General features: G+C 36.1%; 1 protein-coding gene across 3 annotated transcripts in view; it reads left to right on the forward strand.

Moving 5' to 3' along the window:
• The window catches only part of IARS1 (isoleucyl-tRNA synthetase 1), a 70047-nt gene that overhangs the window by 5626 nt on the left and 48913 nt on the right, over window positions 1-15508 (forward strand). For 2 of the 3 annotated variants that reach the window (XM_037851257.1, XM_037851258.1), the window contains exons 2-9: window positions 103-228; window positions 870-1026; window positions 1252-1371; window positions 3130-3212; window positions 5935-6052; window positions 11152-11299; window positions 13096-13183; window positions 13467-13527. In XM_037851257.1, the coding sequence (XP_037707185.1) occupies window positions 110-228; window positions 870-1026; window positions 1252-1371; window positions 3130-3212; window positions 5935-6052; window positions 11152-11299; window positions 13096-13183; window positions 13467-13527 (894 nt within the window). In that variant the 5' untranslated portion in view covers window positions 103-109. Of the gene's footprint in view, window positions 1-102; window positions 229-869; window positions 1027-1251; window positions 1372-3129; window positions 3213-5934; window positions 6053-11151; window positions 11300-13095; window positions 13184-13466; window positions 13528-15508 lie in introns of those variants that run through there. The other variant, XM_037851259.1, reaches the window with a different exon arrangement.

Below are 15508 nucleotides of genomic sequence, written 5' to 3' on the forward strand. Positions count from 1 at the left end.
TATCATAGATAGTACTATATACATCCATTTTAGTAATGTGATACTCTTATTAGTTTTCCTAGACTTCTCTCTTGGGAATAATAAATTTGATTTCTCTCACAGCAACAAGATGGTTCATCAAGTTCCAGAAAACATCAATTTTCCTGCTGAAGAAGAGAAAATCTTGCAGTTCTGGTCTGAATTTAATTGTTTTCAGGAATGCTTAAAGCAGTCAAGACATAGGCCAAAGTATGTGAATTTCTTTGGTAAAGGTAGAGTCCTTAAGAACAGTCATTTCTTAGACTGAATTCCATTAAAGCAGAAGCACCGTTCATCTTTGTACTCCCGGAGTCTCATTTCTGTCTTTAGTGTGCTCAGATATGAATGAATGAGTTCTTAATTATGGTAGATTTTGTTTCGTTAAGAGGTCTCCTAAATGGACAGACTGTCACCCTCTTTCCTTCCACCCTTACCATTATCACCACCCTCATTTAGGTATTTTTCATACCTAGACTGATAGTGACCTTTTGGGTCCTTCCTGCCTCTAGTCTTAATTTAATCGCTGTTTCATCAGTGCTCAAAAATTTTATGAGACAGGTGTTTATTGCCCTCTTTTACTGATGAAATAACTCAGGATCTGGATAAGTAACTTCCTTATGTCATGGAACTAATAAATGATGAGTGGAGAGTTGAACAGAAGTTTCCAGCTCTACTGTTACCAGCCTTTCTGAGGCAATAAATATTTAACTCACTGTGTCTTTGATGTTGCTGATCTTGCTGCTTTTCTGCTACCCAGAGATTCCACTATGAAAGGAGCTATTATAGAGAAATGTGCTAAATGTTTGCTGTTTTAAAGGGATAACATCATGTATTTTTATTACCTCTATTAGATTTACTTTCTATGATGGGCCTCCTTTTGCAACTGGACTGCCTCACTACGGGCATATACTTGCAGGAACAATTAAAGATATCGTTACGAGATATGCTCACCAGAGTGGATTTCACGTTGACAGAAGATTTGGATGGGATTGTCATGGATTACCTGTGGTACGTTTGATTGTCTCCAGCCTTATAATGTTCTGATATTTTTTAAGCATTAGATTTCATCATATAAAAGGAATTTTGACTATATGTATTTTCTTCTACTTCATTTCCATTATAAAAATAATCCTAATTAATTTCTCTGTAGATTTTCTGTTTTAATTTTTAGAGTTTCTGAGTTGCAATTGCCTCTTAGGGCAGAGATGTTAATCTTCTTATTGCAAATTTTAGGAATATGAAATTGATAAGACACTGGGAATCCAAGGACCAGAGGATGTAGCTAAAATGGGGATTACGGAGTATAACAATCAGTGCCGAGCAATTGTGATGAGATATTCTACTGAGTGGAAGGTATGTTGGGTTATTTTCAGTAGAATGAATAAAAACTAGTTTTTAAGTGGGAGTTGAAATGATTTATGGCCCTTTGTATTTTATGAGATGCTCCCTAGAATGTGGCTGTCCATGTGAGGTGAACAAAAGCAGTAGACCTTCCTTTTTACACTGTGTGTACTAAGAAAGGGTCTCTGGCTTCCATCTTTAACCCCAGGACTTTCTGTGACTTCAACTGTTAATTTAAACTGAACCCTCTCTTTCTGATTTCTTTGTGCTTCAGTCGGTCTTCCACATTTGATCTCCTACTTCCTAGGAGTCAGGCTGCCTTAGTAAATAGATTCCTTTAATATTTCATAATAAAATGCAGATGCTAAAAAAATTGAAGTTTAGACCCACTCTTGTTATATTAATTTGGCTGCCGTGTTGTCCACTGCTTCTCTTAGTGGTTGAGCTTCCACAGGCTGATTGATACCTTTTAGCAACAGTTAGGTGCTGGCCAAACTCTAGCCGTTTTTGTTCTCCTGGGCTTAGGAACAAAGATCCTCAGCTCCTTGTTTCCTCCCTGACTCTCAGATTCTTTCCATTCAATTAGATTAATCTGTGAGGTTGGCTTAAAAACATGTCTGGCCTTTACCTTTTCCATCTTCTCCATCTTATCACTTGGACCTCCCAGTCTTATTATTCTTCCGGAATTCCCTTTTCTGCTTGGGGTACCAACTGTACCCAGGCTTCATTAATCCCCACAATCAGATTGGACACTGAGTCCCAATGAGTCTTCTTAATATCCTGTATCTAGTCATCTCTTTCTATTCCCACAGCCTTTCTCCAGCCTCTCACCCACCAGTTTCTTAAATTCTTTAACAGCCTCCTATTTGGTCTCTTCCTCATGGTTTTTGTAGTTAGGCTGCCAGGTTAGTCTCTCCCAAAAGACTGTGTTCATTGTGTGATCCCCTGCTCAGAAACTTTGAGTTATCTTCTGTTCATTGATGTATAAAGTCTGATTTTATCAACATAAAAATCAAATCTCCTTAATTTTCTCCCAACCTAATTTTCTTACCTAATCAACTATAGGGAAAAATACCGGTGAATATAACATTAATGCAGGCCTTTTCTCTTTTTCTTAAAATAATTTTTTTTTAATTTTTTAGCTTTTTGTTTTGAAATAATTTCAGACATTAAAAAAGTCGCAAAATAATACTGAGTTCCCCTATGCACTTCACCCACGTTTCCCAGATATTAACACCTTCAGTAACCACAGTATAAAGCTTAAAGTGATGTTTTGCTCTCCCATTGTTGATATGTCTCATTGGTTACCTGAACTTTGGTGTCATTAACTTGTTTAAGGTGGTGTCCATCAGCTTTTTCCATTTTGAAGTTGTAGTTGTTCCCTTCGTGATTAAAAAGTATTTTGTGGGGAGATTCTTCACAAATACCCTGCTTCTTACCATGATTTTAGCTCCCACTGATGATTCTTGTGAACAACAGTTACACCTGTGGTGTTTGACAAATGGTGATATGGTAGAAGACTTTCATAAAGAAATGTTTATTCTTGTAAATAACTATTTGCATATAGTACAGATGCCAAGAAAATTGTCTTTTAACCTTTCATACTGTGTTATTGTCAGTATAGACTTAACTTGTACCAATGATTGTTCTGTTATCCTAAAATCATCATACATGTCCTTAGATTGGTGATAACAAAAGTAGGAAATAGACATGATGTACAATAGCTAATGTCATTATCTAATCATACTCTCAATATTTGTATTTCTCAAGTCTACTGTTAGCAGACTTGGCCGGTGGATTGACTTTGAAAATGACTACAAAACTATGTATCCACAATTCATGGAATCTGTCTGGTAGGTTTATTTGAAATTGCAACTATAATGAATATTTTGTTGTACTGGGTCAGTGGAGAGGCAGTCTAGCATGAATCAATTTGTTTTCACATCCATAATCATTTATCTTATCTGAGATCTTTGGGGCCAGTTATGTTTGGTTTTTTTTTTGTTTTTTTTTTTTAAATTCAGAAGTCTGAGACATGAGATTTTATTCTGGGGGCTTACCTACAGGGTGGGAAGTTGGTCACATTGACCTGGATTCAGGAGCTGCTCTGAATGGCGACGGGCTCAGAGCTCAAGGTGAAGATACTCCACAAAAGCAGGAGGTGACAGCGAGTGGTTTATAAAGGTTAGGACAGAGACATTCAGATGGGTATGAGAGGAGCTTGGGGGGTGGCGGGGTGTCTTGTGACAGGGAAGAGGGGAGGATTATAGATTATCTTGTAGATAATAGTACCTTAGGGAGTTTCAGGGAGGAGGTAGTTTCTATAGATTACATTTAGCCCTGGAGGCCTGATTTTGCAAGGTGAGTGGGTCAAACCTTAATTGTCCTAGGTCAAGCAGGTGTCTGTGTGCAATCTTCAAGGTACTTGGGGAAGGCCCTGGACCCTGGGCTCCCACAGGTATGCATATATTTTGTGGCGTACCATAGCCCAGCAGGTTCAGTAGTGACCTGTAATTGAACACATTAGTATTTCTGTATCAGAACATGTAAATATTCATAGTAAGTAAAATAATAGAATAAATAAGGAACATAAATGGTGATCTGATAGTCTGATGTCAGAGGTTTTTTTTGTTTGTTTTTTTTTTTTTTACCAAATTACTTTGTACCAAATTTAGGAAAAATGAGTTTTCTCAAATGTTTTTATTCTTTTTGATGAATTAAGTCTGAAATTATGTGCTTGAGCTTACTACTGGGAGAAGGTGCATAGTGTAGTGACTGTTTTGTGTAACAGTTTCAAAATAAAGTTTTATTTCTTTTTACCATCATAAGACAACTTAGTAATGTAACATTGATAGTTGGTTTAAATACCGTAAGAATCACTACTTCTCTTTAGCGGGCAAATAGGCACCACTAATGTGGTTGTAAAGTGCTCTATGTACATAACTCAGCAGGCCTTGAGGAAGTCCTGCTTTTATTAAATTATGCATAGATGTATGGGTGAATTGCAAAGCTGTTTTGTAAGATGTGTTTCCTTTGCACTGTAGTCTAGGTGCTTGTAGCCGTTATTGCTCTCTTGTGTACCTAGTCACATTTCTGTTACTCCAGACATGTTGCACGTGCTCAGTGTGTTTCCTCTGCCTTTGTGGAGCCAGGGCTAGGTATGGGGACAATTTTTTAGAGCCTCTGGCTCTGACCCCACCTGTGGAGGCAGACCCAGGCTTCTGCACCCAAGGTGGGAAGCTAATCAGATCCTCCGACATGCCAGAGACTCGGACAGGGGTTCTCAGTTCACTGAGCATCTGGACTATATAAAAAGTAGATTTTGTGTTAAACATCTGGAAAACAAGGTACTATTTACACTATAAATCAGGGCTGTTGAGCACTTAAACATGCCTAAGGTGACTGAGAAATTGTATTTTTAATTGTGATGTATTATGTATTTAAATTTAAATGAGGATATTTGGCTAGCACCTACCATGTTGAACAATACAGTACTAGATCTTGCTTCTGCATTTATGAAATGCATGTATGAATCAAGAAGAAAACGGTTTTTAAATCCTCTTGGTATTAAAATGTTAGTTATTTCTGAGGAACTTGTTGGCAAATAAATAAGGCACATACACCTAGGATAAATATAATAAATCCGTGGTGAATGACTTTGATTTAGTTGGTGCTTTTGTGTATACAAAGCAGTTACACATGAATTTTCCCATATGATCCAGAGACTCCTGTGTAGTGGGCAGGACCCAGTTCTATGTGAAGGCAAGTGTAGTCGTCTTTGCTTGTCCTTACATCACAGGATATAATTTAAGATTGAGTTTAAACTTAGGATATTTGTTTTTAAAACTTCACTTTTTTAGCTGTATCTAATGCCCAAAGAATAAAGAAAAATATTCACATTATTTTATAAAAGTGTCATTTTAACAATGAGAGGGTTGAATTCATGTATTGTGCCAGGCTCATAGGAACGGGTATATGCTGGTATATAAAGGTAGATTACATAAAGGCAGAATTAAGTGAGGGTTCCCACCAGTGCATTCTGCTATCTAGTTGGGAGAGGTATGTAATGCACAGGAAAAGGCTAGGGTGACTCCTTCCATTTAAAGAAAAAACTCTGAAATCCCAACCAGAGTTAACATATTGGTGAAAACTTTTTTCCAGCATTTCTTAAAAGTGTAACTATGTATACTTTTTACACAGTTTTATATAAATGATACTCCACTGGACAATGTGGTCTGTCAGTTGCCCTTTTCTCACTCAGAGTTATGTCATGAACATCTTTCTATGTCTGCAGATATCAGCACTTTTCATGTCTACCTAATGTCCCATTATACTGACGTGGTGTAATTTACCAAGTGGTTTCCCATTGAGAAGCCTTTACCTTGTTCCTGTTTTGTTCTCTTTTGTTTTTTTCCTGACTGTGAAAAGTTGTGGTTTGTATTTGAGGTCTGTAGTTTGGGTTTTCACTTCTTCAGCAGACAAAAACTAGAAACAGAAATTGGCATAAATGTTTGCATTTGGGGAAAGAGAATTTTGGTTACATAATTGTTCTAAAACTCTGTCTCTACTTCTTAGGTGGGTTTTCAAACAACTCTATGATAAAGGCCTTGTTTATAGAGGTGTGAAAGTTATGCCCTTCTCCACTGCATGCAATACTCCACTCTCCAACTTTGAATCTCACCAGAATTATAAGGTACGTAAAATGCCGGACCATCATTTGCCAGTAAGTGTGTTCCTGGCATTACGGGGAACATGATGGGTGAGTCCTGGGAGCTGTATGTGTGCAGTGTCAGTGCACACCTGTCACCTCGACCTGTGTTAGCTGGGTGCTCATGATGTCACTGCACCTGGGCTCTGTGTGGATTGAGTGAGGGACTTTCCCCTCATGGGATTTGTGAATGCTGTGCCTTAATGTTGTAGGTTTTGCTTGTTTGAACCTTATTTTTCTGCCTCTCTTTGGAAAGCAGGTCTAGCTTTGCCACGTTTCCCTTTAGTCACTCTCCTCAGGATTACTGGTATGGTGAATTTTATGCCTTACGTGCTCATTGTAACATCATTTATTAAAGGTATTTGGAAGAAAACTTAATTTGAAATTGGTGAAGAGTTTTATGATCTTTTCTGTCATGAAATGGAATAACTTCTGTCGTTGGTATGATAGAGGAGTTTAGATGTGTCTGATGTTTACAAAGTACACTGCTTTACCATATATAGATGGTAAAGGATAGAGTCTTCTGAAAACAGGAACTATCTGTTCTCGTGTGTATATTTCTAACCACCTCTGTGTATAAAGGATATTGACTTTTTTGGAATTCTTGTTTCATGGCCCGAGTTTGAAATTTATGTTATTAAAACTTGCCTTTCAGAGGCACTTCTCATTTTATGTAATGCTTTCGCATACCCGTTTGATCTTTGCAAATCCTTGTGAGGTGAGCCAGATGATTCCTGTTCTCTTTAAATGCCCTTCTGTGATGGTGCTCATGTTGTGTATATTTCAAGTACTTAAAATAGAGAGAATAATATTCTAAGCATTTGGGTACCCAGGACCTAAATCTATCATGTCTTCATATATTGCTGTATTCACTTATTTAAAAAAATAATAATATAGAGACTTTCATGTGTACACCCAAGTAGACAGAGTAGTGTAATTAACTCCCATGTGCTCATCACACAGCTCCAGCAGCTGTTAACCTGGGGCCAGTCCTGTATGGTCCACGCACTCCCCCATTCATCTCTTTCTCTTATTTTTAAGCAAATTGCAGACGTGTGATTTAGCAGTAAATAATGCAGTATATACTTTTAATAAATGAGGTATCCTTTATTAACATAACCATAATATCATAATCACAACTAAAAAAGTTACCATCAATCATCTTTAATATTCTTAATATTAATATTCTGTAATTGGGAACATTGATGATATTCAGGAATTAATCATTTCTAATTCTCATAAATATCATAGCTGTTCTTCCCTTTAGGATTTTTTTTTTTTTTCCAGTTTTGTTTTTTGAATCAGGATCTAAGGAAGGTTCATACACAATGATAGCTGTCTTTAGGTCTGTTTTAATCTGTAGGTATTCATTTCTTCCTCTCTTTCCGTTCTTTGCATTTCATTGTTTAGGAAACTGGTTTTGTCTTGCAGCATTTCCTACTGCATAGATTTTGTTGGTTACACCTCCATGATTTAATTTAACATTTTCTCTGTCCTCTGTATTTTCTGTAAGTTGGTGCTTCATTTTGTTGGGGGAATGGGAGGAAAGTAAAATTTATATACAATGAAACGCACAGATCTTAAGTGGACCTTTGATATGTTCCAATAAATGTATCTGTTTTTAAATATATGTAATGTTACATATAACAGTGTATTAGTTTTGCCTGTTTTGTCCTTTGTATAAATAGAAACATCTAGTATCCTTGTGTATTTGTCTTCTCTCATTCAGTATTGTGTTTGTGAGAGTCGCCCATGTGCTGTATAGATCATTTGTTCTAATTTCTTTGTGGGTGAATGTACTACAGTTTACTTATTTATTTACAGCATCTTCTCCATTCTTTCTTACATCATAAGAGGTAACCACTGTGCTAAATTTGGTGTTTCTCTTCCAGGCATCTTTTGCTGTCTCCACAAGTATCTATAAATAGTATGTAGCATTGCTCTGCATGTGTTTAAACATCACAGACTGTACTCTTTCTTCATCTTGCCTTTTATGCTAAACCTTATGTTTTAAAGGTTCTCCATATTGATACATGCAGCTTTAAATTGATTTATTTTAACTGCTGTATAATGTTTCACATAACAGATAGCCTACAATTTATTCATTCTTTGGATAGATTATTGTTTTGAGGAGCATAGGCCTTTTTTTAAAAGACAATAAAATCGTTTATTATTAAAGGTAATAAACAGTGTTACAAACTTTTAAAAATATGAATATAAAAATGCATATTTTGAATTTCAGCACTCGTGCTGAAATTTCTCTTGGGCAGCTATATTTTTTCATATTAGGCCCCTGTAGTACTTTATGAGATCCTAGATTTTTCAAAGGCTGTGTTGTGCTATTAATAAGTAAATATATTTTATACTGGAAAAGAGTCAAACTGTGTAAATAAATTGAATTATAGGACAAAGTCTTTCTAATTGTTCTAAAAAGTAAGCATTGTTACCAGCTTGTTATATATAAAAATAGGTTTATTTATTTTTGATTTGTCTGATTTTTTTTTTAGGTTTTAGGAGTCTGGTTAATTTGATTAATTATAAAATTGATTTATTAATTATAAAATTTTAAGCTTATTGTAGAAAAATTGGGAACCACAGAAGTTACAAAGAAGGTGAAAAAAATTATAATCCCAGTATCCAAAGGCATATGACTGTTCATGTTTTATGTAGTTTTCCCTTTAGTGGTTTTTCTTTTCTTTTTTTTTTTTTACTTCATTTTGTAGATAATAAAATTAATTATTTTTTACATCTTAGTACCTGTTTTAGTTTCCTCGTTGCTAAAGCATATGCTATGAAATGAGTTGGGTTAAACAATGGGAATTTATTGGCTCACGGTTTTGAATCTAGAAGTCCAAATCAATGCATCATCAAGGTGATGCTTTCTTCCCACAGACTGGCATTCTGAGACTGGTTGTTGGTGATCCTGGGTCCTGGGCTCCTCTGTCACATGGCAATACGTGGCAGCCTTTCCTCTTCTGGCTTCCATTGACTTCAGTTTCTGGCTGCTCCCTCGGGGGCTTTCTCTCTGACTGAATTTCATTCTGCTAATAAAGGGCTCCTGTAATAGGATTAAGACCCAGCCTGATTCGTTTGGGCCACACCTTAACTGAAGTAACTTCATCTAAAAGTCCTACTTACAATGGGTTCAAAGCCACAGGAATGGATTAAATTTAAGAACATGTTTTTCTGTGGTACATAGCTCCAAACCACTGCAGTACTTATTGTCTAATTTAATGACAAGATAACATTTTTTGAGGACTCCGTTTGCTAGAGATTTGCCTGTGGTTTTCTTTAATCTTTGTTTTTAAATTATTTTTCATTACTATTTAAGTTGTACTAAAATATATGTTACATGAAAATCATTTTAACCATTTTAAGTAGACATTTCTTTGACATTAAATACATTGACAATACTGTGTAACTTTCACCCCTGTCCATTTCCAGACTATTTTCATCATCCTAAACCAAAACTCATACTCATTTAGCAATGACTTTGTATTCCCCTCCCCCACCCTTGCTAACCACTATTCCGCTTTCTTTCTATGAATTTGCTTATTCTAAGTATTTCCTATAAGAGAAATCGTACAATATTTCTTCCTTTGTGTCTGGCTTATTTCACTAAACATGCTGTTACCTTTTGACTGAAGACTGTGTTGTGTAGTTGTAGGACATTTTAATTGCTATATAGGATTTAATTTATTTATCTTTTTCTACTGTTGGTGGGCATTTAGATAATTTCTAGTTTGGGACTTGTATGTGTATTGCTAATGTGAACATTCTAGATGTTATCTTTTGGTGCACATATGTACCCATTTCTATTGGTTATGTACCCAGGAATGGAACAACTGAGTCAGGGGGTATACTTAAGGTTTAGCTATAGTTTGGGGGTCAACAAACCTTTTCTTTAAAGGCCAGATAGTAAATATTTTAGGCTTTGCATGCCAGATCGTCTCTGTCGCAATTATTCAACTCTGTCAAAACTATTCTTCGCTCACAGCTGTATGAAAGAGGTGGTAAGCCAGATTTGGCCATAGTTTGCTGACACATGCTTTGTAGTTTTCCGAAGTGGTTGTACTGATTTATGCTCTCACTGTAGAGTTTTTATTACTCTACATCCTTGTCAACACGTAGCGTTTTCATTCCATTTCACTTTAGCCATTCTGATGATTGTGTGTTAATTGTAACTAAGATTTTGCACTTTTTTTAAATTTTGATATAATTTCAGACTTCAAGAAAAGTTGAAAAGAATTCCATTATGCCTTTCAACCAGATTTCATAAATGTTTACCTTTTACCATTCAGACATAACATTCAGTTGTTATCTGTCCAGCACCCTTAAATATGAAATAGTTCCTCAGTCTTTCTTTATCTTCATGGTATTGACATATTCGAGAAATACAGGCCAGTAAATTCGTAGAATGTCACTCATTTCAGGTTGCTCTGGTGTTTTATAAGTTGAAGTTTGTAGAAGTCCTTTTTCTCCTGGCACTTCATTTAGTGTGCCGTTGGCTATATTACGGAGTAATCTTCTCTGCTTTGGAGCTATTTATTTATTTTTAAATCTTGACTGTTTTTGTGTTGAAAAATTGCTGTAGTGTTAGAGCCAATCTTTTACTTAATGAACTGAATTAACATTGATATATTATAATTTCAAATATATGGTTTTCTAAATGATTCTTTATGATATTTTGGGGGGCAATGTAATGTTTTCCAAAAGTTATTTTTTTGTCCTCATTCTTTGTGGACATGTTATAAAATAGAAAATTGTAATAGTGGAGCTCCATTGTGTATCCATTCCCTCTTGATTGATACATTACTTTTAAAAATCACCAGGTTATCAGCAAATGTTATATTTTTGTGACTGTGAACTCCAGCAGATACAACATTGCAGAAAAGTGAGGGGCTTTATAAAAATAGGAGGAAGCCTGTTTTTCTTGCTTATATTTTCTTTTAATAAATGTGGCAAATAGTTTTTTAAAAGCTCAGTTTATTCTGAAAATTGCTTTATTTCTTTCCAGGATCAGCTCTTTTTTGTTACGTGTTGGTAGATTTTGTAAAACAATTCTTTACATCAATTTATTTCAGGATGTTCAAGATCCTTCAGTATTTGTAACTTTCCCTTTGGAGGAAGATGAAAATATATCTTTAGTGGCTTGGACAACCACTCCTTGGACTCTACCTAGTAACCTTGCTGTCTGTGTTAACCCAGATATGCAGTATGTGAAGATTAACGGTAAGCCTGAGCCTGTTACTTATAATTGATATATAAAAGATCATTTTAACATGTTTTGGGAATGAAAGAAGGCTTACATTTCTTTTTGGAGTAAAAATAGAAATCTTTGAACAATGTTTGACTTAATCAGAAAAAGAATCTCCTAAAAGGTTTTGTTTTGTTTTTTGTTTTTTTTCCCCATTTCTGATTGAAAAAGTAGAGAGAGAGAGAAAAAATGCAAAGTAAAAATGTGTAATTTCCAGTTTGTAACCTGCTTTTATACATCATTGCTGCTATTACAGGTGAAGGATCTAAGGTTCAGAAAGGAGCTATCACATCATTATTAGGAGTCAGAGCCAGAACCTGAAGTCTTTGTTCCTTTCAGATATTCCCTGTAGACAGGTACCACATCTCAGCTAGGCCCTTTCCATAGAGGCTTATATGAAAAAGGAAGATGGTATTTCAGGGTGGCGGCAGTGGGAAAGAACAGGAAGGTGTCAGCCAGGAAAATAAAAGCTGAATTACAAGAGATTTAACTTGATTCAAAAATAACTTGTGCTGGCAACAGAAAAATATTGAGACACACATGAGAGAGTCTTAGGAGTCAGATAAAGAACAAAAAGGAAGTTCTCCATGCAGGGCCCTGGGTCTGCTTTTGCAGCTGCTTCTCCAGGGCAGGTGCAGTCAGGTCTTCGCAGATCAGATCTTCACAGGTTCTGCCCCTGGAAGTCATTGGTACATTGGTTGTTCTGTAGTGAGCCTGGCAGCCTTAGGAGCATCTGGCTGAAATTTCAGATACCCTTTCCCTCTGCCTCCGTTAATATGAGCATGTACTTGTTGGACCGTGTATCTTGAGTTTTACTCAGAAAATGGAGACTCTGCTTATAAAAAAGTCCTTGTGAGGGCAGAACTGGGTGACTTGCAGCCTTATTAGTAGCAGTTTTTCAATTAATTGCCAAGGCCCTCACAGTGGTTTGTAGATTCTTCTTTTCCCTATAGTGAACCGAATATATAACATAGGTTCTAGTAAATTCTTGGGTATATCATACCTTATAGATGGGAATTTACATTGGCCTAGATTTTTGTAGAGCAGTTTCTCAGTATCTACTAAATGGAAATGCTTATACATTTGTTCCAGCTTTTTATTCCTAGGATAGGGTACAAAGATACATATAAGGTTATTCACCACCCCATTGTTCATAGTGAAACTTTGAAAATGATTTAGTTGTTAAAAATAACTTGGGGTACCATCATAAAATGGAGTTCTCATACTATTTAAAATAATGAGAAAGAGCTCTGTGCTTAAACATGGAAAGATGTTTATAATATCTTAAGTGAAAACAAGTTACAAAAATGTATTGACTATTATCCCATAGTTATTCAGGAAAAATAAAGTACACGTTTACATATACATATGATAGTATATGCATAAAAAAATACCTGGATGGATAGACACTTAAATGACAGTGTCTGAGGGGGAATGAGATTCCAGGGAACTTTTATGTTGTTAACTACTTGGTTCCTTAAACATTTACATATATTGCCTTGGAAAGGAAAAATTAAAGATTAATTTACTTAAAATGGATTTAAGTGCAATTAATAACAACTAATTTGCTGCCTGACTGCATTTCATGTTTTTCTCTTTTTTCTGTCTGGAAAGCATCTACCATGGTATTCTTTATAGGGTTCCTCTGTGAGTGCTGTGCACACCTGAGACAGGTGTTAACAGGAGCTCCTGCAGGAAAAAGAGTGCCTGATGTTAGAATAAGTGGAAGTCTGAACATCACTGAAGTACACTTTTTCCCTTGCTTTCATAGATGTTGTCAGAGGAAAATTATTCATTTTAATGGAAGCCAGATTATCAGCCCTCTATAAATTGGAAAATGACTATGAGATCCTTGAAAGGTGAATACACAGATTTGTGTGTGTGTGTGTGTGTGCATGTGTTTGTGATTAGCGTTACAAAGTTAGAAGCTCTTTTACCCAAAAGCTGTATTATTCAGGTTTAGTTTTTAAGTCTCATTTAGTTGCTCTGATAGCGAATGTATTCAATTAATGTATTTCAGCATTAATGACTAAGTAGCAGGCAAACCAGGGGTGGGAAAGTGGGGGTGAACCGATGTGGCTGCAGACTTGTTTCTTTCATGATTTTAATCTAACTATGAGTTTGCCTTTATTCTTTTTCTAGATTTCCTGGCGTCCATCTCAAAGGCAAGAAATACAAGCCACTGTTTGATTATTTTTTGGAGGTAAGCTTAGGGACTGCTATACTCGGTGGCTTTCACAACCAATTTTTGTGATAACTGGAGTGGTATTTTCATTTTCCTATTGGTTTTATTGTTCATATGAGTGTGCCTGAATCCAGAAGCCTATTTAAGTATTAACAAAATTAAATTGTGATTTATATTCCTTTCTTGTTTTAACAACTGTTGGGAATTTTAAAATAATTTTCTCAAATTATACTTGATTTATGTGTATATTTTTATTGTTTATAGTCTGCATATCAACTTGATTTATGTGTATATTTTTATTGTTTATAGTCTGCATATCACCCAAGGAATTTAGTGAGTTTTTTACGAATATAAAATAATGCTCAAAAGAAAACATTGTGTATAAAAAATAAAATGTTCATTTAAAAAACTTGAAAAGCTAGGCACCACAGCAAAGCTCTTAGATTTAGCACCTCAATTTTTTGATTTGTAAAACTGTTTAATGTAGTTTCCATTTTCTGACAGCAGAGAACCCATAGCTATTGTTGCAGAGATCCCCTTCGTGAAACAAAAAGAACAAGCTCACACCTTGGTCCTTATTGAAAGGTGTTGGAGTAAGATAATGAGCAACACCCTCAGACCTGGCTTTACACCTTGTGTGGAATTTGTATTCAGCTGGAGAGTTTTCATATCATTAGAAAGCAAAACCTTAAACCACAGCCTGGCATAAAACAGGTTTCGTTTTCTGATGTTCTGACCAAATGCAGGCATAGAAGTCAGTTAACGCCAGTGCCCTCTGCCTTTTGGTTTCTTTCCACAATGTATCTTACCTCTGTCTTTTCCTTTTAATGCACCTCAGGTATTTTCCTGTTTTTCTTCTCTGGAATATTATCGTAGTTTCTTGACGAATGGCCTTCTCCCTCTTTACTGCTGCCAGATGGATTTCCTTGCAGCCTGCCCAACCAGTCCCCTTCCTGCGAGCCATTTTGCCATGCCAGTGCAAGGAGGACCCCCCCCACACACACACACACCACCTGCTCGTCTCCTCCTTGGCATGCAGAAGACCTTCCTTATTACGTCGCCTATTGTTGCTTTAAACTTTTCCTTGCTCCATGTTTCCTCCTGTTTTTATAAAGTCCCTCACTTTTCTGTAATGTTGTATCTGCTGGAGTTTAACCCGTCCTTCAAGTCTGAACTCACATGCCATCCAAAAGAAGAATTTTCTTAAATGCCTCTTTGCTTTCTCCCTCAAAAAAAAATGCCAATACTGCATTCATCTCTTGTATAGCAGCATATTTTGTTTTATGTTGTATTTGTACTAATTTGAGTCACTAGACACTTAACCTTTCTGAAAAACAGACCATTTTGAGAACCTGAGGAAAGCTCAACTATCCTCAGAAAAAATGCACGGACATGTATTCACTCTGGGTCCTGGGTTACAAGTGCCCACACTGTGACTTGGGTTATGCCAGAAGTCTTCCTGGATTATGCACTGGATATACATGAATTAAGTTGAATAACACCTATCCATTAAATTAGCTTCCTGAAATATCTAGGACCTTCAGTGAGTTTTAGAAAGGTACTACAAATTCTTTTGACTTCTGACAAAAGTCATCTGATGTATACTTTAAATCCCTATCATCTGAAATGCTGATTGGGTGGAAGCTGTGCTACTTAGATTCTTGTTGGCAAAGGGTCAGCACTGCAGTTCTTTGCGGATAACTGGACGTGGCCTGTTAGGCAGGTCAGCCTTGGTGTGGGAACCATCAGGAGGTGGACCCCAGGATCTGAGGATGCAGTGTGGGGTTTCTTCTCTTTAGAATCAGAATCTGTGAGATACCTTTGGCTTCCCTGGGTGTGTCTGTGATTTTAAGGATCCACACGTTCTCTCTCCATATTGTAATTATTGAAAACACACCTTTCAAGCATCTATCATTCTGTGCCTTCTAAAATACTTCAAGGTGATTTGGGTTACAGAAATAAAAATTCATGGTTATTTTTCAGGTTCAATTTTAAGTTC

Source organism: Choloepus didactylus, chromosome 10 (genome assembly GCF_015220235.1).
Source record: "Choloepus didactylus isolate mChoDid1 chromosome 10, mChoDid1.pri, whole genome shotgun sequence".
NCBI lineage: Eukaryota > Metazoa > Chordata > Mammalia > Pilosa > Megalonychidae > Choloepus > Choloepus didactylus.